Source organism: Aquarana catesbeiana, linkage group LG01 (assembly GCF_042186555.1).
Source record: "Aquarana catesbeiana isolate 2022-GZ linkage group LG01, ASM4218655v1, whole genome shotgun sequence".
NCBI classification, from domain to species: domain Eukaryota; kingdom Metazoa; phylum Chordata; class Amphibia; order Anura; family Ranidae; genus Aquarana; species Aquarana catesbeiana.
In genome coordinates this window covers 76,003,345-76,029,796 of record NC_133324.1, presented here as the reverse complement: position 1 = coordinate 76,029,796, position 26,452 = coordinate 76,003,345, and the positions used below count along the sequence as shown (strand labels likewise).

Sequence of the window (26,452 nt, the reverse complement as noted above, 5' to 3'; positions counted from 1 at the left end):
ATTATTTGGTATAATTATTTATAGTTATTTACTATATTATAATTTATGATTTTGTGTTTCAAACTTTATCATACCCGGGATATCTACTAGACTCTTGTTTGGACAGATATAAGTGTGTTATTGCTAAGAATTACAGGCCTACAATAAAAAACGCCAAATTTCCATGCGAAATAATTGTACCGCTTTCAGCACCTAAAATCCGACATAATCATACCGCCAGGGAGGTTAAGATCATCACAGAGGACAAGGGGGCACTCTTTACGTCTGGAGGAAAAAATATTTAATCTCCAAATGCGGAAAGGTTCCTTCACAGTTATGTCCCGTACACACGGTCGGATTTTCCGACAGAAAATGTGTGATAGGACCTTGTTGTCGGAAATTCCGACCGTGTGTGGGCTCCATCACACATTTTCCATCGGATTTTCCGACACACAAAGTTTGAGAGCAGGATATAAAATTTTCCAACAACAAAATCCGTTGTCGAAAATTCCGATCGGGTGTACACAAATCCGACGGACAAAGTGCCACGCATGCTCAGAATAAATAAAGAGATGAAAGCTATTGGCCACTGCCCTGTTTATAGTCCCGGCGTACGTGTTTTACGTCACCGCGTTCAGAATGATCGGATTTTCCGACAACTTTGTGTGACCGTGTGTATGCAAGACAAGTTTGAGCCAACATCCGTCGGAAAAAATCCTAGGATTTTGTTGTCGGAATGTCCGAACAAAGTCCGACCGTGTGTACAGGGCATAAGAGCTGTGAAAATGTGTTATAGACTCTCTCCAGAGGTGGTTCTGGCAAGCTCAGTAGATTGCTTTAAAAAAGGCCTGGATTCTTTCCTAAATTTACAGAATATAACTGGGTACTGACATTCATAGGTAAAGTTGATCCAGGGAAAATCCGATTGCCTCTTGGGGGATCAGGAAGGAATTTTTTCACCTGCTGTAGAAAGTTGGATCATGCTTTGCTAGGGTTTTTCGCCTTCCTCCCCTATAGGATTGTGTATATGGGATTGTTTTTTTTTTTTTTTTTTTTTTTGTGCTTTAACTGAATGTCTTTTTTCAACCTGACTAACTGCTGACTCGGTTAAATTGATGATAGGCAACTCCTATCCTCATATTGATTAGTGGTTCCAAATTAATAATAACTACTGCAGTAGGGAACAGACACAAAAGATACACTCAGCATCTTTCCAAATTACTGTTCTGCTTTATTATGACGCAATTGAAGGTTTTTATGCACATGATTACGTAGGTATCACATTAATATTACAATTGTAGGTTTATCGTAACAAGGGGCGTTACATAGGCAGGCTTATTCTAATCAGGACTCGAAAGAATGTAAACATTTACTGAAAACATTATTAGTGCTGTTGCACAGTGAGGGCAGTGTGCAATACATACAAAATACAATACAATTATATACAGAACTTACAAATTTTCATTACAGTCTCCCCTCTTTTGATCAATATTTTGATCACTAACCATACCTGCTATCACCTTTAACCTGGAACCTTCACACGCTTAGGTGGAGGTAGTCCTGGCCAAAGAGGCAAAAAAAAACTCCATTGTGGAGAAAATAATAGCTGAGCAACTTTTTTCATTACCAAATGACTTTTCATTGTGAAAAACAAATGATTGATAAGACATATTTACAGAGTACTGGCTGTACACTCCTGTGGCCAGAATGGCCTTCTAGCTTAATTGTGGGCATGCTGACTTATCAGAATATGTAAACACAGATAATTCTACATAAAATGGAAAACGTACAAAAGACAAATATGACTTCAACATGGCTAAACTACTTCTCAAATATATAAATCCCTTACAATTAGAGTAATTGAATCAAAAAGTACCCTAGACTGTGATCACAAGAGGGAAACAAATCAAACACAGAGATTTCTTTAATTTAGTCATTTTTGCAGTGTCTGGTGTGGATCCAGGTGACTTTTCCTTCAAGTTTTGCAAAAACTGTACATGAAATAGATGCTGTATTGAGTCTCCAAACATTTCCTTCAAGTTTTATAAATGTCTCTTAACAATCCACAAGTCACCTGGCTTTAGTTTTAGATCCTTCCAAACTTTTAGGATCTGGAATTGGGGAGAAAACACATAAATGAGTTTGTCAAAAAACCTTAAAAGATCAGCAACATTCTTTGTGAGATCCGAATGGAGGACTTCAGCTGCTGAGAAAAAATATAAGCAAGTGAGTAACACACTCCCAAACAAAATCCCATAGGGAGAGAGTCCAACATCCCCCTTAGGGTCTTGATAAAATATAAGAAAAACATTCAGGCAAAAGTTTTCTAGTTTCTTACTCTACTTTGTCCGCTACATTGTAGACAGTAAGGGGTGTAAAAATAAAACCTCAAAACTTCTATTAAGGACTCTCCTATAAAAAATGATTTCCTCTGTTACTCTCTGTACTTTCAAACTACTTCTGATAAAACGTTTTACTGTGGCCTTTGCAGTAGCATTTGCCACTGGACATCCAAAAAACATGTCCATACAGACAAGATGCATACTCGTAAGATCCTGACTTGGGCATCTGGATATATCTTTTTATATCTTCTCTGGAAGGTATGTTCAGCTTTTGGTAACACCTTTGGTAACAGGTAAAACAAGAAGTGGTATGTTATAAAAACAACTGTAGAGAACCCTAGCTCTATCCCAAGCTCATTTACTAAGGCAGCCATAACTGCTTGTGACTGATGACACGGTTCATGTGTCATGCTGGAGGGAAAAGAGTGCCTGGCAGACATAAATGATCACCTTTTCCAAAGTCCTGTTTCATAAGAAGTTGCCCCCTGTGGACCACTTGTTCTTCTCGTTCTGGGGTCCTTAAAGTTGAATTATTAATCCCAGCTATACTGGGCCAGAACTAGGGTGGAATCTGTGAGTTGCACAGACCCATCAAGTGTCCGGGGCTGTAAATGCAGCATCCTTAGTCACCTGGTCTGCTTCCATGTGTGAAAGTTAATATGGCTACCTCAGCAAGAACCTGGAAGGCTGAAAACAGCCGATCAAATTAACTTGGCATGCTTGGTTGGTTTACCTGCCGAAGTAAAAACAAACTTCTGGCCCTTCAAATGGAACCAAAAGCTCTCTATATCTCGACTATCTATATAAATATACACTCTTTTTATAGCTCACAGACTTTGCTAAAACATGGAGCTCTGTTTCTTGAGCTGGGCAAAAAGGATCCAATGACTTTGAATACAGAGTATCCTTCTGGGTGATAAACTGCATACTCAAATCTACAAAAAATTTAATATCTGGGTCTTCAGGGAGTGTGTCCTGCACTGGGCTCACAGCAGCTGATTCCTACACCATCAATTTAACACACGTGTCTTCCTTTGTCTCCAGCCTCCTCCAATAGAGGCAATAAGGTGGCTGGATTCAAATGTACACATTTTTCATTGTTAGATTTGTACATAAATAAACTCATATTTTAAACCTTTCATTATACAAACATTTAGTTAGCTGTATATTTGCTTCACAGAATGTCGGACCATTAAAAATTAAATGTTTGACCAAAACAATATCTAACTTTGTCTAATAGCACCTTTGCATAAAAGCTACAGCTCTGATATATCGGGGTGAACCCTTCATTACTGGGTCAAGCTTGCATAAATATATTACAATGTCTTGTTTTCTATCATGCTATTTGTGTAAGAACTCCAGTTTCATGTTTCAAAAGACAACCTCTTCCTGGCAATATTATAATAAATGATAACAATACCCTGCGGTCATGGAGAGATGCCCATAAATCCAAAATATTCTTCTGCTTATACCACTGTACTTACAAGAAAAAGGGGCACATCATTTCACAATCCACACATTCTGCTTTGGATTTTAAAAATAAAAATAAATAAAAACAAAAGGATCAACAATCTGTATGATGGACCAGAAAGCATCAAAAACTATAAAACAACTTGCTGCAAGTGGCATCTATCCTAACAGGGTGTGTGGATTTGATGTGATGGGTCTGTTATATTTAAATTTTATTTATTATTACTCTCACATCATGGACCGCACATCAAGTTATTATCAAAAACCTTAAAATTTCATTTTTGTAGAAGAACTTCTTATGTATTCCATCCATCTTGGCTTTGTTAAATATTATGGCAGCTTTATTCAAAATAACAACCTCATCTTAATCTTTTTTTTCTCTCAATAAGGGCTTATTGTATAAATGTAAAATTACAAAATTGTTATCTTAATCTAAACTAATCTCATTCATTACAAATTTCCCCATTAACCTGGACTTCATTTCCAACCAAAGGTTGTCTAAACCAGTTTCAATATATCTATATTATTAATAAAATTGTTAAACTCATATTAGAAATTAATACTCATTATTACTTAATTTTACTTAATTTCCCTTTTTTAAATGCACTGTTTCCACTATCAAAGGATATTCAATTTGTGTAATACACGGTTAAATGTAACCTTCATTTTACCATGTTTGGAAAACAGATTCAAAATAATTGTGATCACATTGTTTACCATTAGATTCGTTAACCCGGCACATTTTGTTATAAATGTTTTGTCTAAAAAACAGACATTGGCATGGTGTCCTTCCAGCTTATCACTAACCTAACCAAAGGAGGGGGTCACATCTGCGTACATGGCACACACAAGCAATAGAACTAAAGGTCCCAGCATTCGCACACACATACACCAATATCTCTCTAAAATCGCTTACATTTTTCCCATTTGTACACAACACATGCATATCATTCTCTCAATTTCTTTTAACTCTCATTAATATTTTCCTGCATAAATTCTGCATTCCTTATTTTGTTCAGATATCTTTTATATCTAGCTTCTATGATCAGACGGGCAGCCAGAGTGCTCATCCCATCTTCCCTCTCTGACAACATATAAAGTATTCTGTTTTACCTCTCATTTCTCTGTTTCTGACTTTTACTAGTTGTAGTACCTGACCCCAAATTCATCCCACAACTTAACATGAAAATGTCCCTTTCTGTCTAGTTCTAATGTCACCCTTGATCCATCCTGCTCACATAGATAGCTGTTTCTCTAGCTGTTTACTCTGCATGATTCTTAGTCCCTATGGCCTTTGGTAACCCAGTTACCCATTGTGGATCCCTGTCCACTCTAACCATTAATCTAGGGGCTCAGTATAGGCGGAACCGCACCTTTGGTTCATATATAGCGCTCCTCTTGCGCTGGGCATTTTTGAGGATCTCTTACCCTTCATTCCCTTACTTAATTCAATGCCCATAATGACTGGCCAGTCTTCTCTCTTCTCTACTTGTGCCTATACCCTCTTGCCTCTAAACTACTTTACATAGCAGATTTACTACATATACCTGTGAACAACACTATTCTTCCCTTTCTTATCTATAACACTCCAATGGACAATAGACAGGGACAACATAACCACCAATCAATACAGTTCGATTAAGGGGAGTAAAATAGGTACCCTTTGTCCCGAAAATGCCTTACCGATCAAGGAGGTCTGATAACTCAAATGTAAGCAAAAGGCTTACCTCAGCCAGCTGATTTATCAGAAATTCTTGTATCGTCTCAAGCTCCTCGTTTCGGATACTCAGGGTCACCTGGAATCCCCTCCTAAGGCAAAGCTCGCCATGCTGACTCGGTTAAATTGATGATAGGCAACTCCTATCCTCATATTGATTAGTGGTTCCAAATTAATAATAACTACTGCAGTAGGGAACAGACACAAAAGATACGCTCAGCATCTTTCCAAATTACTGTTCTGCTTTATTATGACGCAATTGAAGGTTTTTATGCACATGATTACGTAGGTATCACATTAATATTACAATTGTAGGTTTATCGTAACAAGGGGCGTTACATAGGCAGGCTTATTCTAATCAGGACTCGAAAGAATGTAAACATTTACTGAAAACATTATTAGTGCTGTGTGCACAGTGAGGGCAGTGTGCAATACATACAAAATACAATACAATTATATACAGAACTTACAAATTTCCATTACACTATGTAACGTAGAAGTTGATTGGTTACTATGCACAGCTGCACGAGATTCTGTGTGCACCAGTTTTAGTAAATCTCCCAATGGAGACTAAATTCTCCCAATGGAGACTAATGGTACACACGGTCAGATTTTCCGACGGGATATGTTTGATGTGAGCTTGTTGTCGGAAAGTCCGACTGTGTGTATGCTCCATCGGATATTTGCTGTCGGACTTTCTGCCATCAAATGTTTGCTAGCAGGTTCTCAAATTTTCTGCCAAAAAAACGTTGTTGTCGGAAAGTCCGATCGTGTGTACACAATTCCGACGCACAAAGTTCCACGCATGCTCGGAATCAAGCAGAAGGAGCCGCACTGGCTATTGAACTTCCTTTTTCTCGGCTCGTCATACGTCTTGTACGTCACCGCGTTCTCACGTTCGTAATTGTTGGCCAACATTTGTGTGAACATGCAAGACAAGTTTGAGCCAACAACCTTCGAACAAAAATCCACGGTTTTGTTGGCGGAAAGTCCGATCGTTTGTACGCAGCATGTGAGAAGCCCAGCCATGCACACTACACAAGAATGTTCCACTGTTATCACCATTAGGAAACCCAATCTGCAAAAGCATGTTACTGGAATACATGTAGACAGGAATTTGTCACAAAGAGGCTGCAGGGGATCAGCAGAAGTATTTTATTTAAAAAAAAAGCTTGCAACTGTTCTTGATGCACATTATTTTAGTAAATTTAATCCAGTTAATTCAGTAAATGGTCAGCCTTTCATATGGTTAATCTGACAGTAAATTCTTGATAATTCTTTAATCACTGCAAAATACATGGAATCATTAGGCATTTGTCTTTACTTTCCACTGTGGACCTCAGGCAGGCAGGAGACATTTTATAATTATTATTTTTAATGCTACGATACAAACAAATGCCGAAAAGCACAGACTGTTTACCATGACTACCTCAACAATTACTGCATTTTATGACATGTTAACTTTTTCCATTCTCTGATGCTGAAATCTAATTTGAAAGGAAATGTGACATTCCGGATCTAGTCTGGAAACACTTTCCTTTATTCCATGCTCATAAACTCAGATTTGACTTTTTGTCATGCATTTGCTTGGAAGGGGGTGTATCAAAGGTCACCTGGGTCTTGTCTCTACTGTATGTGGAAGTCCCAAAACAAAATGAAGAAATATGAATGAAAACACAAAAAAGCATTTTGGCATTGTTCATGTTTTTAAAGTTTGCTGAAAAAAAAAACAACCTAAAGATTTTTTTTGCTTTAAAATAAAAGTGGATCTTATACTTACCTGCTTTATTCAATGATATTGCACAGTGGTCCCCCACTGGCTTTGTCCAGCCCTTTCTCCTCTGGGTGCCTTCTGTAGCAAGTTGTGTGCTAAGGGGGCACCCATGCAGGTGTGCTCCCGAGCTGGGCTGTGTGCATCTACAGACACACATGCAGCACCAACAAGCCATGCCCCCTCCCCCAATGGCCTATGGCTCCTGCTACTGCCAGTGTGAGACCAGGAAGTGGAGGGGCAGTGCTAAAGCTGGGACAGTGCTGGATCAGTTAGAGGTGACAGGTGAGTGTTTAGGAACGGGGGGAGAAGAGGTAATGGAGAAGTTTGTACCTTAATGCAGGGAATTATTTAAGGTAAAAAAAACTTTTGACTTTAAAACCACCTTAATTAGCACCTAAACCCCTTAACAATCAACCTCAAATCTATTCAAACACTTGACCCTTACACAGACCTTAACCACTTGCCAACCGCACTATAGCCCAATCAAGGCTACAGCATGGCCGGCCAGTTCTGGCAAGGGTGTCATATGTTGTCCTCCCATGGTCACGCCTGCCGTGCACTTGCTGCGTCGCGTGGGCTTCGTGCTCTGTGATCAGCGTGTCCTCAAGACACAGCTGATCACAGATCGGGGTAAAGAGCAAGTCAGTGACTCTTTGTCACGTGATCAGCTGTGTCCAATCACATGAGATCACAATGTAAATGCAAGCCGGTTATCAGCATTCTTTTCCTCACACTGACAAAGTGAGAAGAGGAGAGGAGAGCCGATAACGGTCTTGTGTGAAAGGGACATCTACACTGATAATCAGGGCACTGATTATCAGTGTCCTGATTATCAGTGCAGTCCCAACAGTGTCCACCAGTGCTGCCAGTCATTGCTCATCAGTGCTGCCAATCAGTGCCCATCAGTGCTGCCAATCAGTGCCCATCAGTTCCTTCCCATCAGTGTCACTTATTAGTGCTGCATATCAGTGCCCATCAGTGCTGCCTATCAGTGCCCATCAGTGCCACCTATCTGTGTAGCCTCATCAGTGCCTCCTCATTAGTGCCCAGCAGTGCCGCCTCATCAGTACCCACCAGTGCCGCCTCATCAGTGCAGCCTATCAGTGCCCATCAGTGCCACCTCATCAGTGCCTCCTCATCAGTGCCACCTCATCAGTGCATCCTCATCAGTGCCCATCAGTGCCACCTCATCAGTGCAGCCTATCAGTGCCCATCAGTGCCTCCTCATCAGTGCCGTCTCATCAGTGCAGCCTATTAGTGCCCATCAGTGCAGAAGATAATAGTCAACTGTTTACTATGAACCCCAAGTTGTATTCTAGCCAACACAAGATTGGAAATATTCTCACTTTTATTCTTCCTTAGCCCTAATGACTTATTTTTAGCTATAAGTCACTAAGGGAACATAAAGATTTATAATCACAAACCAGAAGTTGGCTAAGTTAGGGATGGAGGTAGACATTAGCTGTGGAAGCAGCAGAAGAGAACATAATTCTTAGCATGATTTAATAATATCTCAATTAACTGTTTAGAGCTTAGCTACATATATTTATTGTATTTGAATAAAAAAATATTTGAATTGGCTATAACAAGATTTTTTTTCTTGACGTATGTTTCAAGGATTACCAGGTCCTAAAGGAAGTGCTGGCCAACCAGGTCTCCCTGGGCCTCCTGGTCCCCCCGGCCCACGAGGATTCATGGGCCCAATGGGACCATCTCCTGAGATTTCACATGTCAAACAAGGAAGAAGAGGTCCCGTGGTTAGTATTATGTTGATAATATCTGTTTTTCCTCTGATCACTACTTTCAAATCACATATTCAGGACTTCTCTTATGTTTCCTTCTTTCTCTAGAACTGCTTTCCACGTCAAACCAGACCTTCACTAGCATTAAAAAAAATTGCAGATTTGCTCTTATGTATGTAGGGCAAAACAAGGGCTCCCTTGCTAAACATTGCCCCCCCCCCCCCCCGATCATTTATTACCCTGCTGTTGTCTCACTATACAGTAGAGGGCAGTAAACCCTCTACTGTACAAGGGGGCTGAAAGAGAACGTATTACCAGTGAGCATTTGTAATAATATGTAGCACCAGGAAATGAGTGCTCTTCATAGAATTGACATTTACAGAAAGCCATACAAAGAAATATCTTTGTATTTACATTACCATTACTCATTTTTCTTGAATTATAGGATAACAGAAGAAACAGTGATCTATCCACAAAAACATATAGTCAATCCAATCTATCAATGTCCTGGTTTAAGTATCTAACAAAATAATATTCATTTACCCACTCAATGAAAGACTAATTAACTTTAGTAAGTGACTTCCTAGTTACAGTAGTGGTTAATTGATACAAATGATGGTCCTAATGGAGTCCTTTCCCGTTTGGAGCCCATGCATGATGACCCAGTCTTCAGTTTTCCTACACATGGTCAGCTGTGGTCTTTTTTCCTCCCCATAAAGGCTCCTATTGCCAAATGTCCTTCTAATTTAGAATGCATGCCCTGCTAGCTGGAATTCTGGTCCCTATTGATTCATTTTCTCATTGTAGCCCCTGTTTTTTCTTACTTTGTACATCATTGTGAATGATCTGTATAAATGATCTATAATGACAGTTGATGGGTTGAATGGGTTCATTTACTAAAAGTGGAGAGTGTAAAATCTGGTGTTTAATTGGACAAGCTGAAGTTTGAAGCTGATTGGCTACCATACACAGCTCTATCAGACTTTTGCTGGTATGTACTACATATTCTCTTTGCTAAAACTCCCTTGTGTGTCATGCAGGGTCCTTCTGGAGCACCTGGGAAAGATGGATTAAAGGTATGTAGCCTGGATGAATTCTCTGTCATTGCACAGACTAGATTTAGGTAAAAGTCATGAAGGACTTTGGTTTGTGGTGTACATTTTATATACAGTAAGTCACCTATGCATTGTGGTAACACACGTTTTACTATAAGTTACTGCAGCCATGGTGCTTTTTACAGTAGGTGCTGTCATGCATCACAACAGTCAGTTGCCATGTGTTGGCAGCTCTTTCTAAATGAACAGGCTGCTGAAATGCAATGCCTGTTAATGTGGGAAGTACCTTACAACTGTAATGGAACAGGGATGTGTGCAGCATACCTTGATGTCATTTATACTCATTTTTTCGTTTTGTCATTCTCATCCAGTATGTTTAAGTGTGTGTCTCCCAAATAGTTTTTAAGGTAGTACCCATCTATTGATAGGGTTGTCTTCACCCTAACAGGACGTAGACACTGGCACAAATGTTTGAGAATCTCCATGAAGTAAATTTGTTCCTGTATCCTTTGTCTCCTTGTACAATATTATATTTCTCCTTTGGCATCTCTCTGGTAGAATCCTATTTCAAAGCCCCCTCTATGCCATGATAATGGCACCAGTTGGCACTGAATGCTTCCTCTTACCCTTTATCACTTAGTTTTGGTTGAACAGTAAGCAGGTGATGGTAGACCCAGGGAACTTAAGGGTTTTGTTATTTTTTAATTTCTGATTTTTAATTTCCTAATTTCCTAGTACATGGCTTACACCTTTTATAGAGCACAGCAAAAGTTTAGGATATAATATGACTCAGACAGCGCTACACCCAATGTTATGTACCAACTCCCTCACCAGCTTAGCATAGGCTTTAAAGTGATTGTAAAGGATCGTTTTTTCTTTTTTTTAAATAACAAACATATCATTCTTACCTCCACTGTGCAGCTTGTTTAGCACAGAGTGGCCTGGGACATCCTCTTCTGGGGTCCCCTGGCGGCTCTTGTGGCTCCTCCCCACATCACATAACCCCCTAGGAGAAGCGTTCTCCTGAGGGGGTTACCTTGCGGGCATGCTCCCGAGTCCAGCATTTGCGTCCACAGACACGGATGCCGGACTCGGTCCCGCCCCCTGGCGCCCGCGTCACTGGATTTGATTGACAGCAGCGGAAGCCAATGGCTGCGCTGCTATCAATCTATCCAATTAAGAGCCGGGATCCCGTGGAGAGAGGGACAGCACATCACCGCCGAGGAGATGAAGGGGTTCAGGTAAGTAAAACAGGGGGGCTGGGGGGGCCCTGACTGCCAGGTGTTTTTTCCCCTTAATGAATAGGATGCATTAAGGTAAAAAAACACAAGGTTTTACAACCCCTTTAAACAATCTGGTACAGTAGACTTTGATATGGTTGCTGTGCTCTTTCAGTTTTATATATAAATATATATATACACAAACATACATACAGCACTCAGCATAAATGAGTACACCTCTTTTGAAAAGTAAGATTTGAATCAATATCTCAATGAACACAAGAACAATTTCCAAAATTTTTACAAAACTGAGTTTTATAGAACATTTGTTTAGCTCACTACATGAAAGTAAGGTTAATAATATAACTTAGATTACCAAATCTTCAGTTTTACTCAAATTAGTTGATGAAAAAATGAATACACCCCACAAAAAACGGCATGGAATGAACAAGTTGGGGACACATTACAACATCTATCTTTTTTCATTCTTCAAGAACAACCTCTTTTAGAGCCTGGGTGCTGGATGGAGAGTGAGGCTCAACTTGTCTCTTCAGAATTCCTCATAGGTGTTCGATTGGGTTCAGTTCAGGAGACATACTTGGCCAATGAATCACTTTCACCCGGTTCATCTTCAGAAATTCAACGGTGACCTTAGATGTGTGTTTTGGATCATTGTCATGCTGGAAAAGTGCACGACGAACAAAGGCACAGAGTGATGGTAGCATCTTCTCTTTCAGTATAGAGTAGTACATCTGTGAATTCATGATGCCTTCAATGAAATGCAGCTCCCCGACACCAGCAGCACTCATGCAGCCCCAAAGAAGGACACTGCCACCACCATGTTTCACTGTAGGCACCATGCATTTTTCTATCTACACCTCACCTTTGCGATGCCATACAGTTTTGAAGCCATCAGTTCCAAAAACAACATCCAGACGGCCTGGACGTCTCTGTGAGATGGTTGCAGTTCTGTCTTTGTTATATTTTTGTATCACTTTTGCTACAGTATTCTGACTGATAAGTAAAGCTTTGCTGATATTCTTGTAGCCTTCACATTTCTTGTGTAAAGAAATTAATTTCTTTCTCAGGCCTTGTGGCATTTCTCTTCCATTTGGTGCCATTGCTGACAGTATGAAATGGGAAGGGGTTTTCCTTGTTAGGTAACGCCCTTTTATAATCAACTGTCTGCTGGACACCTGTTTAATGAATAATTACACTCACCTGTAGTTGAATTATTGTTAATCAGGATTTTGTTGTCTAAAATTTAGCTTTGCTCCTAAGACATTCATTGGGGTGTATTCATTTTTGCAACATGGTCTTGAATTAATTTGTTAGGAAAAATACTTTCTGTGTGCAAATTAACAAATCTTGGTTGCAATCAATTGCCCGCATTTGTGGGAGTATTTGTAGTATAGTGTCTCATAGAAAATGTTGAATCTAAAAGGAAAGTAAAGGTTTTCTGACAAATCTGTTGGTGTGTACTTATTTATGCTTAGCACTGTATATATATATATATATATATATATATATATATATATATATATATATAAACAGTATCTCACAAAAGGGAGTACACCCCTCATATTTTTGTAAATATTTTATTATATCTTTTCATGTGACAACACTGAAGAAATGACACTTTGCTACAATATAAAGTAGTGAGTGTACAGCTTGTATAACAGTGTAAATTTGCTGTCCCCTCAAAATAACTCCTATCAGTGCAGCCATCAGTGTCTCCTATCAGTGCAGCCTATCAGTGCTACCTATCGGTGCCTCCTATCAGTGCAGCCATTACTGCCTCCTATAAGTGCAGCTATCAGTGCCTCCAATCGGTGAAGCTATCAGTGCCTCCAATCGGTGAAGCTATCAGTGCCTCCAATCAGTGCAGCCTTCAGTGCAGCCATCAGTGACTTTATAAAGAATGCAACAAGAAATGTAAGGGTGCAATAAGGACGGCTAAGATAGAACATAAAAGACACATAGCGGGGGAGAGCAAAAAAAATCCCAAGAAATTCTTTAAGTATGTAAACAGTAAAAAAGGGAGGAGAGACCATATTGGCCCCATAAAGAATGAGGAAGGACATCTGGTTACAAAGGATGGGAAGATGGTGAAGGTATTGAATTTATTCTTCTCCTCAGTCTTCACAAGGGAATCGGGGGGGCTTCAGTAACCAAAACTGCAGTGTTTATCCTCATGACACAACACAGGAAGCACCTCCGTGGTTAACAGAGGACAGAATTAAAATTAGACTTGGGAAACATAACATTAATAATTCACCGGGACCAGATGGCTTGCACCCGAAGGTACTTAGGGAACTCAGTCAAGTAATTGCCAGACTGACTGGAATTTTACCAGCTGATTGGAGAAAAGCCAATGTAGCACCAATATTTAAAAAGGGCCCAAAATACATCCCTGGGAATTACAGACCAGTTAGCCTAACATCAATAGTATGTAAACTCTTGGAGGGGATGATAAGGGACTATATACAAGATTTTAGAAATGAGAACGGTATCATTAGCAGTAATCCGCATGGATTCATGAAGAATCATTCTTGCCAAACCAATCAATTAACCTTCTATGAGGAGGTGAGTTGCCATCTAGATAAAGGAAGGCCCATGGACGTGGTGTATCTGGATTTTGCAAAAGCATTTGACACAGACCATATGGTGAGTACATTGTTTGAAAACTGACTACAAGGGCGAGTTCAGAGGGTGGTGATAAATGGGGAGTACTAGGAATGGTCAGGGGGGGGAGTGGGGTCCCCCACAGTTCTGTGCTGGGACCAATGCTATTTAATTTGTTCATAAACGACCTGGAGGATGGGATAAACAGTTCAATCACTGTATTTGCGGACGATAATAAGCTAAGCAGGGCAATAACTTCTCTGCAGGATGTGGAAACCTTGCAAAAAGATCTGAACAAATTAATGGGGTGGGCAACTACATGGCAAATGAGGTTCAATGTAGAAAAATGTAAAATAATGCATTTGGGTGGCAAAAATATGAATGCAATCTATACACTGGGGGGAGAACCTCTGGGGGAATCTAGGATGGAAAAGGACCTGGGGGCCCTAGTAGATGATAGGCTCAGCAATGGCTGCAATGCCAAGCTTCTGCTAACAAAGCAAACAGAATATTGGCATGCATTAAAAAGGGGATCAACTCCAGAGATAAAACGATAATTCTCCCGCACTACAAGACTCTGGTCCGGCCGCACCTAGAGTATGCTGTCCAGTTCTGGGCACCAGTCCTCAGGAAGGATGTACTGGAAATGGAGCGAGTACAAAGAAGGGCAACAAAGCTAATAAAGGGTCTGGAGGATATTAGTTATGAGGAGACCCCACCAGTTTAACAAGACTCGTGGCCACTCATTGAAATTAGAAGAAAAGAGGTTTAACCTTAAACTACGTAGAGGGTTCTTTACTGTAAGAGCGACAAGGATGTGGAATTCTCTTCCACAGGCAGCGGGGGGCATCGATAGTTTCAAGAAACTATTAGATAAGCATCTGAACGACCGTAGCATACAGGGATATACAATGTAATACTGACATACTGTATAATCACACACATAGGTTGGACTTGTGTCTTTTTTCAACCTCACCTACTATGTAACTATGTAACACTAAATTTAACACACCTGCTCACCATTCACATCTGAAACCTTGTAACACTAACGAGTCACATGACACCGGAGAGGGAAAATGGCTAATTGGGCCCAATTTGGACATTTTCACTTAGGAGTGTACTCACTTTTGTTGCCAGCGGTTTATACATTAATGGCTGTGTGTTGAGTTATTTTGAGGGGACAGCAAATTTACACTGTTATACAAGCTGTACACTCACTACTTTACATTGTAGCAAAGTGTCATTTCTCAGTGTTGTCACATGAAAAGATAGAATAAAATATTTACAAAAATGTGAGGGGTGTATTCACTTTTGTGAGATACTGTGTGTGTGTATATATATATATATATATATATATATATATATATATATATATATATATATATATATACTTTGCACTGCACTTTGGAATGTTACAATAGGCTTAAAGTGTCACTAAACCCACATCATGAAAATATATCAATAAATGGTGTATCACATGCTGTCCATACTCACTCAGTCACTATGAGATTCTGTATTCTGCAAAAAACTGGTTGATCTTGGTGGACCTTCTGTCCATGACTCCAATTCAGCTAGAGATTTTGCAGCTGTAGTGGCAACTCTGCACATGCTCCGTTTTTAGTGAGTTTCTAAGCTGAACATTTCCTCCCTATTACATCTGAGCAGCCCATGTGACTATAGAGTCACACATGTGGGTGTATACACCGTGGTAAATGACAGCCCACTCCCTCCCTCTTCCTCTATGCCCACTAACCAGCTAACTACAATGGGGTTGGGTTATTACTAGACATGTGCAATTTATTTCGTTACAAATTCCTTTTTAACAAACTTTGACAAATTCGTTAATTCGTAAATATCCAAATTAACGAAAACCCATTTAACAAATTTTTCCAAATATTCATGAGTTTGAATATTCGAAAATTCGTAAATGTGAAAATTCAGAAATTCGGAAATTAAAAATTCAAAAGAACGAAAATCCGAAAATAAGAACGAAAGTCCGAAAATTCGAAAGTCTGAAATAATAACTAAATAATAATAACTTAACTATTACTAACTATTAAATTATAGGTATTGGAATTTCCTTTTAAATTTGGCTGTTAGAGAATGTAACGAATACGAATTTATCTCAAGTTACGAATTATCCGAAATAACGAATGCCACATCTAAACGAATGGAATGTAATAAATGAATAATAATAAATAAAAATAATAATAAAAATGTATTATTATTATTAATTCCATTCCATTTGTTTAGATGCAGCATTCGTTATTTCAGATAATGCGTAACTTCAGATAAATTCGTAATCGTTACGTTGGCTAACAGCCAAATTTGAAAGGAAATTCCAATACCTATAATTTGATAGTTATTATTAGTTAGTTATTATTTCGAATTTTCTGATTTTTGTTCTTTCGAATTTTCTTTCTTATTTTTGGATTTTCAAATTTTTGAATTTCTGAATTTTCAAATTTCTGAATTTCCAAATTTCCAAATTTTCGAATTTACGAATTTATGAATTTCGATCATAACGAATGACCCGAAAAAGGAAAAAAAAAACCCAAAAGCGAATGAAACTAAAACAAACAAACTTTTTAGCAGTGCACATGTCCAGTTATTACATGTAGATTAATGGAGGCTTTACCTCCCTCTTATTCTAAGACACAGGCTGGTGGTGTGTGACACAGCCTGTGACTGGCAGAAATCCACCCACACTATGTTATTTCCACAAAATAATAAAGATTTGACTTCAAATTGATATTTGTATGAAACTATAAAACAGTTTTTTTGATATTATGTATTTATTTTCACTCTGTATTCCAAAGGCTGTTTTTTTTTTTTTGAACATGTGACCAGCAGCAGAGGACTAGAAGCTCCTCCTGCTTATGTTCCCCTGCAAACAGGCTGGGAAAGATCTGAGTCATGTGACAGCTGTATATCGATTAGGGAAAAGGTGCTTAGATTTTTTTATTACAATAATTACAGTGCCATCATCCATATACAGAAATAGAAGGGACAATGTAAATTAAACAGTGTGTTTAGTATCACTTTAAATGTATATTTTGGTTATTTTTTTTAGGGTGAAAGAGGAGCCCCAGGACCAAGAGGACTTCCGGTGAGATTCTAGTATGATTTGCAGACAAGAGATACATTTAGGCCACCACTATTGACTTTCTCCTAAAAATGCTAGTTGTCTTCACATGTCAGTACTTTCTAAGTCACTGACCTGAAACAGTTATGTTGCAAGTGAAGTCAGAACTCCTGATCTGCCTGCTTTTCTGTCCCATTTATTGATTAGATATGTGCCCAAGAGTTTACAGACTATGAACTGAAAGTCCAAGTGAGGCACCAGAAGGGCTGAGGTGTTCCATGGTTTGGCCTGGGTGCCAACTTAGACACCATTCTTACTCATTCTTTCTCCGAACCAATTACATCCACCCCCCCCCCCCCCCGTTTAAAATTGAAGTAAACATGATCCAAATACGTGCGATTCAAGTTGAACACATGCAACAATTAGGCGTGTATGTACAACCCCAATTCCAAAAAAGGACTAAAATCTACATAAAAACAGAATGCAAATATTTGCAAATCACATAAACCCATATTTTATTTACAATAGAAAATAGAAAACCTATCAAATGTTTAAAAGAGAAGTATCGGTTTGGGGTTTTTTCCATAATCCTACTTACCTAGGTGGATGCAGCATAAATCCAATTCTGCATCTGTCCCCCAGCGCCTCTACACTGAGAACCGAGCAATCGAATATCGCCAATGGCTCGGTTCTCACAGCTCCCCGAGCGGAGAGCTACTGGCTGTCAATCGGCATCTCTCCTCTCTGCTTTTCTACGCTCAATGGAGCACTGAGCTGTGGAGAGGTGGGGAGCAGCGTCTCAGGCTCTCAGTGGCTTGCTGAGAGGCTGAGACAGGTATCAGTCCAGGCACCTGGTGGATCCCGACTTCCATTGTTAGGATGACGCGGTGCCTGGACTGATTCCTGTGACGTCAGCAGAGAGTTGACTTCAATCCGCTTTCTGCTGAAAACGGGTCACAGGAGTGCAAAACGACCTGCACTCCTCTGACCCATAGGAGAAGCCCAGCCAAACGAGCTCAGGCTGAACTTCTTTAAATTGAGAAAATGTTCCTGTCACGGAACGTCTCACACTCCGCTTGAGTGCTTCCGTCATATACCACTTCCTCCCAGTCTGTATACAGATATCAGATATTCCAACCTCTCTGAGCACAAAACAAGGGGACACTTGCTTGTTGCTACCATGAACTGTTTTATTTAGAATCAAAATTACAAGACTTTATATGCCGTTGGAACCTCCTCTAACAATACAACTGTAACCTAATTAACATAATTACCATGAGCTAATTAACTAAAAAATTTACCCAGACCAGATGACAGACTTGTGGGCACCGAGCTTCACACAGTAGTATAAACACAATAGCTGGAGCTAATTACAATTAACAATACAAACAACAATCTCCCCCCTCCTCAGCCTATTCATCAACAGTTTGGCTCCTAGCCAGTCCTGGAGGCTAATGTGATCAGCTCACTCAATTAACAGGTTGAGTTCAGAATCAACCAAACCAATAATAGTCTCATCCTGGGAGATATTGTGGACAAATATTACTGTCCCATTTTAAGTAGTCCAAGATATATTTTCTCACTCAACCTGTGCCAGGATGGCACAGGGTGACTTAGACATAAGATGTATTCAGAGTTCCACGGGCCCTCCTGTCAAAAAAAAAAGTAAATTTGAACGAAGGGCAGTCGGGTGTAGACGAACAACGGGTGTTTGTCAACTTATGGCATTTTTCTTTGTTGTTGTTTGACGTGTATCACCCTTCCATTTACTTCTTGCTGTTAAGGACAGTTATAGGTTGGGGCAGTTGCCATTTGTTTGGGAGCCTGACAGGGCCTACAGGCTGTCGGCCTCCAGGGTCAATCAAGTAGTGTATTTAGGTTTTGTGCTGCCCTAGGCCTGACTAAACTCATGCACCCTCTAATTTAATAATTTAAGTATGACCCACCCCTTCCTGTCAAGGCCACACCCCTTGCTGTTTAAAACCTGCCCTGAAATTTTCGAGTGGGGACACTAATTCTGAGGGCCTGGGGGGGGGGGGGGGTTGGGAGGCAATGGATTCCCTTAATTTGCATAGATTTCCTCTCACTTACAGTGTGGCTATGGGGCATGAAGTGAAGGGAAATCTCTGCAATGGGACAGGGATGATAAAAAATAAACTGACAGGGGCTATAACCCTCCCTTACTCTATCCAAAATGAAAAAAAAAAAAAAAAGTGTTGCCTATAGTTCTACTTTAAGCACAAATTTATAACAATTTTATGGAGAGGACTAAGAAGATATAACCATGCCAATGGTGCAGCAGAAAACATATAGCACAGTGAGGAAGGTTTGTGGTCCAGGATGAGAGGACAGTCAAAATTAGAAGTGGCGCCCCCCCATCCCCCCCCCCACAGTTGCGGAATGCCGGCCGCCCACGTACCGGAAGCAGTGCGGGCGTTTTATGAGGGCGCTAGACTAATCTGCTTCTCAGCCCAGTCCACCCCATAAGACTAGTGCTACACTAATGCCCTGTACACACGGTCAGATTTTTTGAGGCAAAAAGTGCGATCAGATTGTGTTGTCGGAAATTCCGATCGTGTGTGGGCTCCATCGGACTTTTTCCGTCGGAATTTCTGACACACAAAGTTTGAGAGCTTGCTATAAAATTTTCCCATAACAAAATCCGTTCGGTTAAATTCCGATTGTGTGTACACAAATCCCACGCACAAAGTGCCATGCATACTCAGAATAAATTAAGAGACGAAAGCTATTGGCTACTGCCCCGTTTATAGTCCCGACATACGTGCTTTACGTCACCGCGTTCAGAACGATCGGATTTTCCGACAACTTTGTGTGGCCGTGTGTATGCAAGACAAGTTTGAGCCAACATCCGTTGGAAAAAATCCATGGATTTTGTTGTCGGAATGTCCGAACAATGTCCGACCGTGTGTACAGGGCATAACAGTGTAGCGCAAGCCGGCGGGGTCTCTTTCCGTGCTGCACCCCTGCAAAGTACTGCCCTAGGCCTGGGCCTTGTTGGCCTAGGCCAGGATACAGCGTTGAGCCAATCATCTGCATCTAAATGCTGCATGAGCAAATACAAGTGAATGGCCACCAATATCTGTGGCTGCTGTTAGGGGCCCATTGCATTTAATAGGGCTTCTTGCCCGCACCTAATCTCATGGATCCAAGCTGAGTCTCCCATGGGTAATTGCAAATGGCTCCATTCTCATCTGTGAATAGGGCCTTACAAGGGCCTTACTACAAAATGAATAGGAAAAGAATAGGGCCTTGCTACAAAATGTAGTAAAGGTTCACTTCACGTTTCTGAAATAAAACAGATAGCAAAATATCTCATTATTCCTCGGTTTTATCTTTACGACTGACCTTTTGGTCTCCAATTTATTTCACCTTGTGGTTTTATTTGCCCAATCTGCTACATTCTCTTAAATACACTCTTACATATAACTCCCAATTTTTACGATGTTATTCCAAAGCACCCAATAAATGTCCTGTTCAAGTGCAGTATGTTTTCTATTAACAAATTAGTGTCTGGAATAACAAAATATAAAAAGAAGCTGAACGCAGCTATCATTCAGAACAGCAATCACGGCTTAGACGTTATTCACTATTAATAATCTAAAGTGTATCTGCTGAATCAAGCAACAATGTCTAATGGTCTGACAAAATATATTGGCTGCTTTCAATGTTCCTGAAAGTCCATCTAAAGGCTATACAGTATATACTGTTTATTTTTTCAATAATTTAAATGTTTGTGTCTGTGTCCCATTTGGACACACTTAGCCCTACTTGATAGAAGCCTTGGTTTCTGTGAACTGCACTGATGAAACAGCTGTATGCAGTTTGGAATAAATGTCTCTATAATATTAGGTTATATTTGTAATAAACACCAGCAGCTCTGGATGTCCATTTGGCTGTTGGTGTACAGTATAAGGGTATGATTTGCATGATGCCACCCACTGTCCTGAAATAGGAATATTTCTCTTATTTGAAGGAGATGTGGTGGAAGCCGACATGGTCATTTGTCCTTCTAAGAAGGCTTTTCTGTGCTATGTACTGATTCGGTTGGAGGACTTTTTGATTCCTTTAGTTCCTTCTCACCATAACCTGTATGGTTATGTTTTTTGTCATATTCTGGAGATTTTCCTTAACTTCCTGTGTCAGGACACAACAGGAAATTTTCCCTCAATTTCAATCCTGGTAACAGTGGTCACCAAGACACAAGGAGAGGGCGAATCTTCCCAGTGGGGACAAGGACAATAAAAAATAAAAACAAGACAGAGTATCTATCCCTTGACCAGTCTATCCAAAACTAAAAACAAATGCTTTAGATACATTTGGGTTCCAACTTACACACAAACTTATGCCCCGTACACACGATCGGATTTTCCAGCAACAAATGTTGGATGTGAGGTTGTTGGCGGAAAGTCCGACCATGTGTATGCTCCATCGAACATTTGTTGTCTGACTTTCTGCCAACAAATGTTGGCTAGCAGGTTCTCAAATTTTCCGCCAACAAATGTTTGTTGTCGGTCTTTCCGATTGTGTGTACACAAGTCCGTTGCACAAAAGTCCACGCCTGCTCGGAACCAAGTACGAGCCGGAGATATAACCAGCGTTCATAATGGAGTCAACACGTACATCTTGTACGTCACTACATTCGTAATTGTTGGCCAACATTCGTGTGACCGTGTGTATGCAAGACAAGTTGGAGCCAACACTCTTCAAACAAAAATCCACGGTTTAGTTGTCGAAAAGTCTGATCACGTGTATATCTGTATGTGTTATCTTAAGAAAGCACAGTGCAAATATTTACCTTTCAAACATGTTGTCACTTAAGCTTAGTACACACCAGTATTTTTTTTTATCGTTCAACCAGCAGTGCTTATCTAATAGAAACTATTAGATAAGCACCTGAACGACCACAACATACAGGGATATATAATGTAATACTGACATATAATCACACACATAGGTTGGACTTGATGGACTTGTGTCTTTTTTCAACCTCACCTACTATGACAGCTCCAGAGGAGCCGCTGTAATAACCATGTGATTGGCTGAGAGCGCTGATCAGGAGCCAATCCGCAGACCTCTTTCGGTCATGCAATCCGCTGAGAGCACTGGAGGGGAGAGCTGTCACATCTCTCTACTCAGAGCACAGGTGGAGAACTGAATGATCAGGGATGTTTGATCGCTCAGGTCTCACTACAGAGCCTGCGGGGGACGGATCGATGCTGCATCCACCTACAGTGCCTTGAAAAAGTATTCATACCCCTTGAAATTTTCCACATTTTTTCATGTTACAACCAAAAGCGTAAAAGTATTTTATTGGGATTGTATGTGATAGACCAACACAAGTGGCACATAATTGTGAAGTGGAAGGAAAATGATAAATTATTTTCAAAATTAGTTGTCCTGTGGACAGATTCTCCCACCTGAGCTGTGGATCTCTGCAGCTCCTCCAGAACTACCATGGGCCTTTTGGCTGCTTCTCTGATTAATGCTCTCCTTACCAGGCCTGTCAGTTTAAGTGGCCATGTCTTGGTAGGTTTGCAGTTGTGCCATACTCTTTCCATTTTTGGATGATGGATTGAACTTTGCTCTGTGAGATGTTCAAAGCTTGGGATATTTTTTAATAACCTAACCTTGCTTTAAATTTCTCCACAACTTTATCCCTGACCTGTCTGGTGTGTTCCTTGGCCTTCATGATGCTGTTTGTGCACTAAAGTTCTCTAACAAACCTCTGAGGGCTTCACAGAACAGCTGTATTTATACTGAGATTAAATTACACACAGGTGACTTCTGAAGGCAATTGGTTCCACTAGATTTTTAGTTCGGGGTATCAGAGTAAAGGGGCCTTAATACAAATGCACGCCACACTTTTCACATATTTATTTGTAAAAAAAATGTGAAACCATTTATCATTTTCCTTCCACTTCACAATTATGTGCCGCTTTGTATTGTTCTATTACATAAAATCCCAATAAAACACATTTACATTTTTGGTTGTAACATGACAAAATGTGGAAAATTTCAAGAGGTATGAATACTTTATCAAGGCACTGTAGGTGAGCACACATGTTTGGGTTTTATTAAACCCTGATCTTCTCTTTTAACCATTTGTAGGGAGGGATTTAGATTATAGAAGCCTTTGGGGTACACAAGAAGAAAACTAATACTACCTGCATAGACCTAGAATGGTAAATTAAGTTTTATCCTACTACAGGTTTGCTTAAAATTCCATTAAGAAAATGTGAAGCACGTTTAAAACTAGTTCTAGGGATCGCCATAATCCATGGCTATGTCGGAAGAAATTAATAAATATTCAAGAAACCCACTCTTGCTCTACTCCCCCACCAAAAAAAAATGAACTCTCACTGGCACTTCTATTGCATTGGCAAATAAGCCTCTACAGATGCTGAAACTCTTTGGTGTCTACTTCTTTACTGAAATGTAATTTTTGTGTGGACATATCATTTGAAAATAATAATATAACCGTAGAATATTGATCTTCACCTTAAGGGGCCACCGGGATCCTTTGACTTCTTGTTACTCATGATGGCCGACATACGGAATGATATAGCGGAACTGCAGGACAAAGTCTTTGGGCGCCGCACGCATTCCTCTGCAGAAGAATTTCCTATACCTCAGGAGTTTTCCAACCATCATGACACAATGGACTTTGGCTCAGGAGAGGACTACAAACAAAGAACTGTGTCCAAGAATCTGCGAATAGACAAAACAAACCACCATTAACCAATCATGCGCCAGGATGAAAATAATTTTATATTGTTTCTCAATGTATAAAACAATGCACTGATAATGTAAAGAGTATCTATTTTTGACTTTTGAATTTATTTGTTATTAATGTTATTATTATTTGTATTATTATTTTGCTTCTCATTTGTACAGAAGCTTATTTTAAAGTTTAGGTCCGCCAAGAACTGATATATCAGTTTTTTAAGGGGGAAACCACTCTGTTGGATCACCAGCCTTCTTTTACTCTCGGCCACACTGTTGGGTATTCTTGGATTTCCTCCTTGAGGCTGCTGTGAGATTTCTTAATCTGCTTTACTCTTAAGATATTGTTTCATGCTTTGGCACTTTGCAGTGCCATTCATTTTGAATAGCACCCCAAAAAACGAAGGCATTGCACATGCATTGCAATGTGCAGAAATGCACCTTAGTGCATTGCAGCAAAATAAGATGAGAGAAGTCCGATAATTGAGATGTTTTTGTGAATGGGTCCTAAGTGAAGAATAGGGCAGGGAGAGCATCACATCTGTGACTAGTAAATGTGGCCTGGCTATAAACACTAAAGTGTTTACATATTCTTAACAATTGGCAAATGAGCTTTAAAACAAGCTCTCACTCACCTCAGTGACTACAGGCACAGTAAAGCAATTTGTCTTCAAAGTTCCCCACAAAACCTTCCCTCAGCAGCTTACCCAGTTCCCTTTCCCAAAGCCCCTATTATGGGGGAGATTTTCTAAAACTGGTGCCCATATAATCTGGTGCTGCTGTGCATAGTTACCAATCAGCTTCTAACTTCAGCTTGTTCAATTAAACTTAGACAACAAAACCTAGAAGCTGATTGGTTACATCTGCACAGCTGTACCAGATTCTGTGGGCACCTGTCTTAGAAAATCTCCCTCTATGTGTTTACAATGGAGAATATAAGGCTGCTGAGTCACTGCTGGGAGGTGAGCTGAGCTGTTAAGCCACTGCTGGGAGGGGAAAGCAGGATGAACTGAGCTGCAGAGCCCCTAATGGGAGGGGTATGCAGGGGAAGAGCTGCTGAGTCGCTGATGGGAGGGAGAACTATTAGAACCACTTCAGTGTTTCTGAGGACAAATGCTTTACGGTGCCTGAAACTATGGAGGTTAGTTAGGGGCCTGTATTAAAGCAGTGGTCTCCAAACTGCGGCCCGGGGGCCAGATGCAGCCCTCTGCTTGCCTTTACCTGACCCTTGGGGCACTTTTCCTCTCACTGATGCAAAACATTATTCCTCCCACTGACACCAACAATGGGACATAATTCCTGTTACTGGCATCAACAACAGGGCACTATTTCTCCCATTGACACCAAAGATGGTGCGCTATTCCTCCTACTGACACCAACGATTGTATTCCTCTTACTGACACCAATGATGGGGCACTATTCCTCCCACTGACTCCAGGACAATTTCTACTCCCAATGGTCACAGTTTGGCCCCCTAAAGTCCTTAGAAAGTTTGGAGACCCCTGTTTTAAATAATTTTTACTGCTTGTTAAGAACATAAATACCTGAATGTCCATAGCCTGCCCACAAATTCTCTATAAAATGAGCAAGATAGCTGCCAAGGAGGAAAAAGATTAGCAAGGATCTCAGCCATTAGTTCTCTCCACCAGGTTGGCTGAAAGACACAAAAAGTTGGCAGTTGGTTCAACTTTTGGTATCCACCTAGAACTTACCATCAACTTGAGGTTGATTTACACCTTGAGAGAAGCAATTTTTAAAGGAGGTTAACTGGAGATTAAACTTGTTACATTCTCATTCAAAACATTCACACTTGGCTCATAGAAGATACGTAAAAATGGTATTCCATCTACTTGCATCTGTAATTTATTGGTTTATATTGTCCTACAACTTTTTTTTCTTTTTTAAACAAAGGCTTTCAATATCATCTAGACTGAACTGTGTATTTTATTTTCCTTGATCTCATTGTTGAATTTCTCCTTTCTACTCGTATGGAATTTTATGCTGTGTGAAAATACAGTGGAAATACAGAACAATCCATAAGCATTACAAAAAGCTCTGGTGAAACCATAATGGAAGCTGAGTTTCTTGCAGAGCATTCAGAATGAAATCTAGGGACGAAGATGAATGTGGGATGTGGGCCTAAATGTGAAATTTTTATGCAATCGATAACTAGAAAAATAATATTACAAAATATAATACTACCTTTTGGTGTGTGCTAATGTATAATGGAAACCTGCTCTAATTGGAATATAGGAATTTTAAAACTTTTGAAAGAAGGTGACCAAATATTCTTAATTTTTGGGGTCACACCTCATTTAATCAAGGCTGTCCCTGGGTAAAAAAAAAAAAAAATGATACTTATGTCCCTGGAATTAAAGTTCAGCCAGAAAAGTTTTTTTTTATATACAGTAGGGAGATGGATTATGAACCTATGTTGGGTTTGATTGCTATCCGACTTTGTGACAATGGTTTTACCAGACAGGAAGTGAGGAAAAGTCTGCAACAGGATATAGGCAGTAGTGTATTTAGGTTTTGTGCTGCCCTAGGCCTGACTAAACTCGTGCACCCCTAATTTAAATATGACACACCCCTTCCTGTCAAGGCCACACCCCTTGCTGTTTAAGACGTGTCTTGAAATTTTCAAGTGGGCAAGTGGGGACACTAGTTCTGTGGGCCTGGGGGGGGGGGGGCAATGGGTT

General features: G+C 40.0%; 1 protein-coding gene across 1 annotated transcript in view; it reads left to right on the top strand.

Annotated features, from left to right (window-relative positions):
* Window positions 1-25,677, top strand: part of CCBE1 (collagen and calcium binding EGF domains 1) — a 525,899-nt gene extending 500,222 nt beyond the window's left edge. Inside the window, exons 9-12 of the mRNA XM_073620648.1 lie at window positions 8,900-9,039; window positions 10,065-10,100; window positions 16,998-17,033; window positions 23,535-25,677. Coding sequence (XP_073476749.1) covers window positions 8,900-9,039; window positions 10,065-10,100; window positions 16,998-17,033; window positions 23,535-23,768 — 446 coding nt within the window. The 3' untranslated portion in view covers window positions 23,769-25,677. The remainder of the gene's footprint in view (window positions 1-8,899; window positions 9,040-10,064; window positions 10,101-16,997; window positions 17,034-23,534) is intronic.
* The last annotated feature ends 775 nt before the right edge of the window (window positions 25,678-26,452 follow it).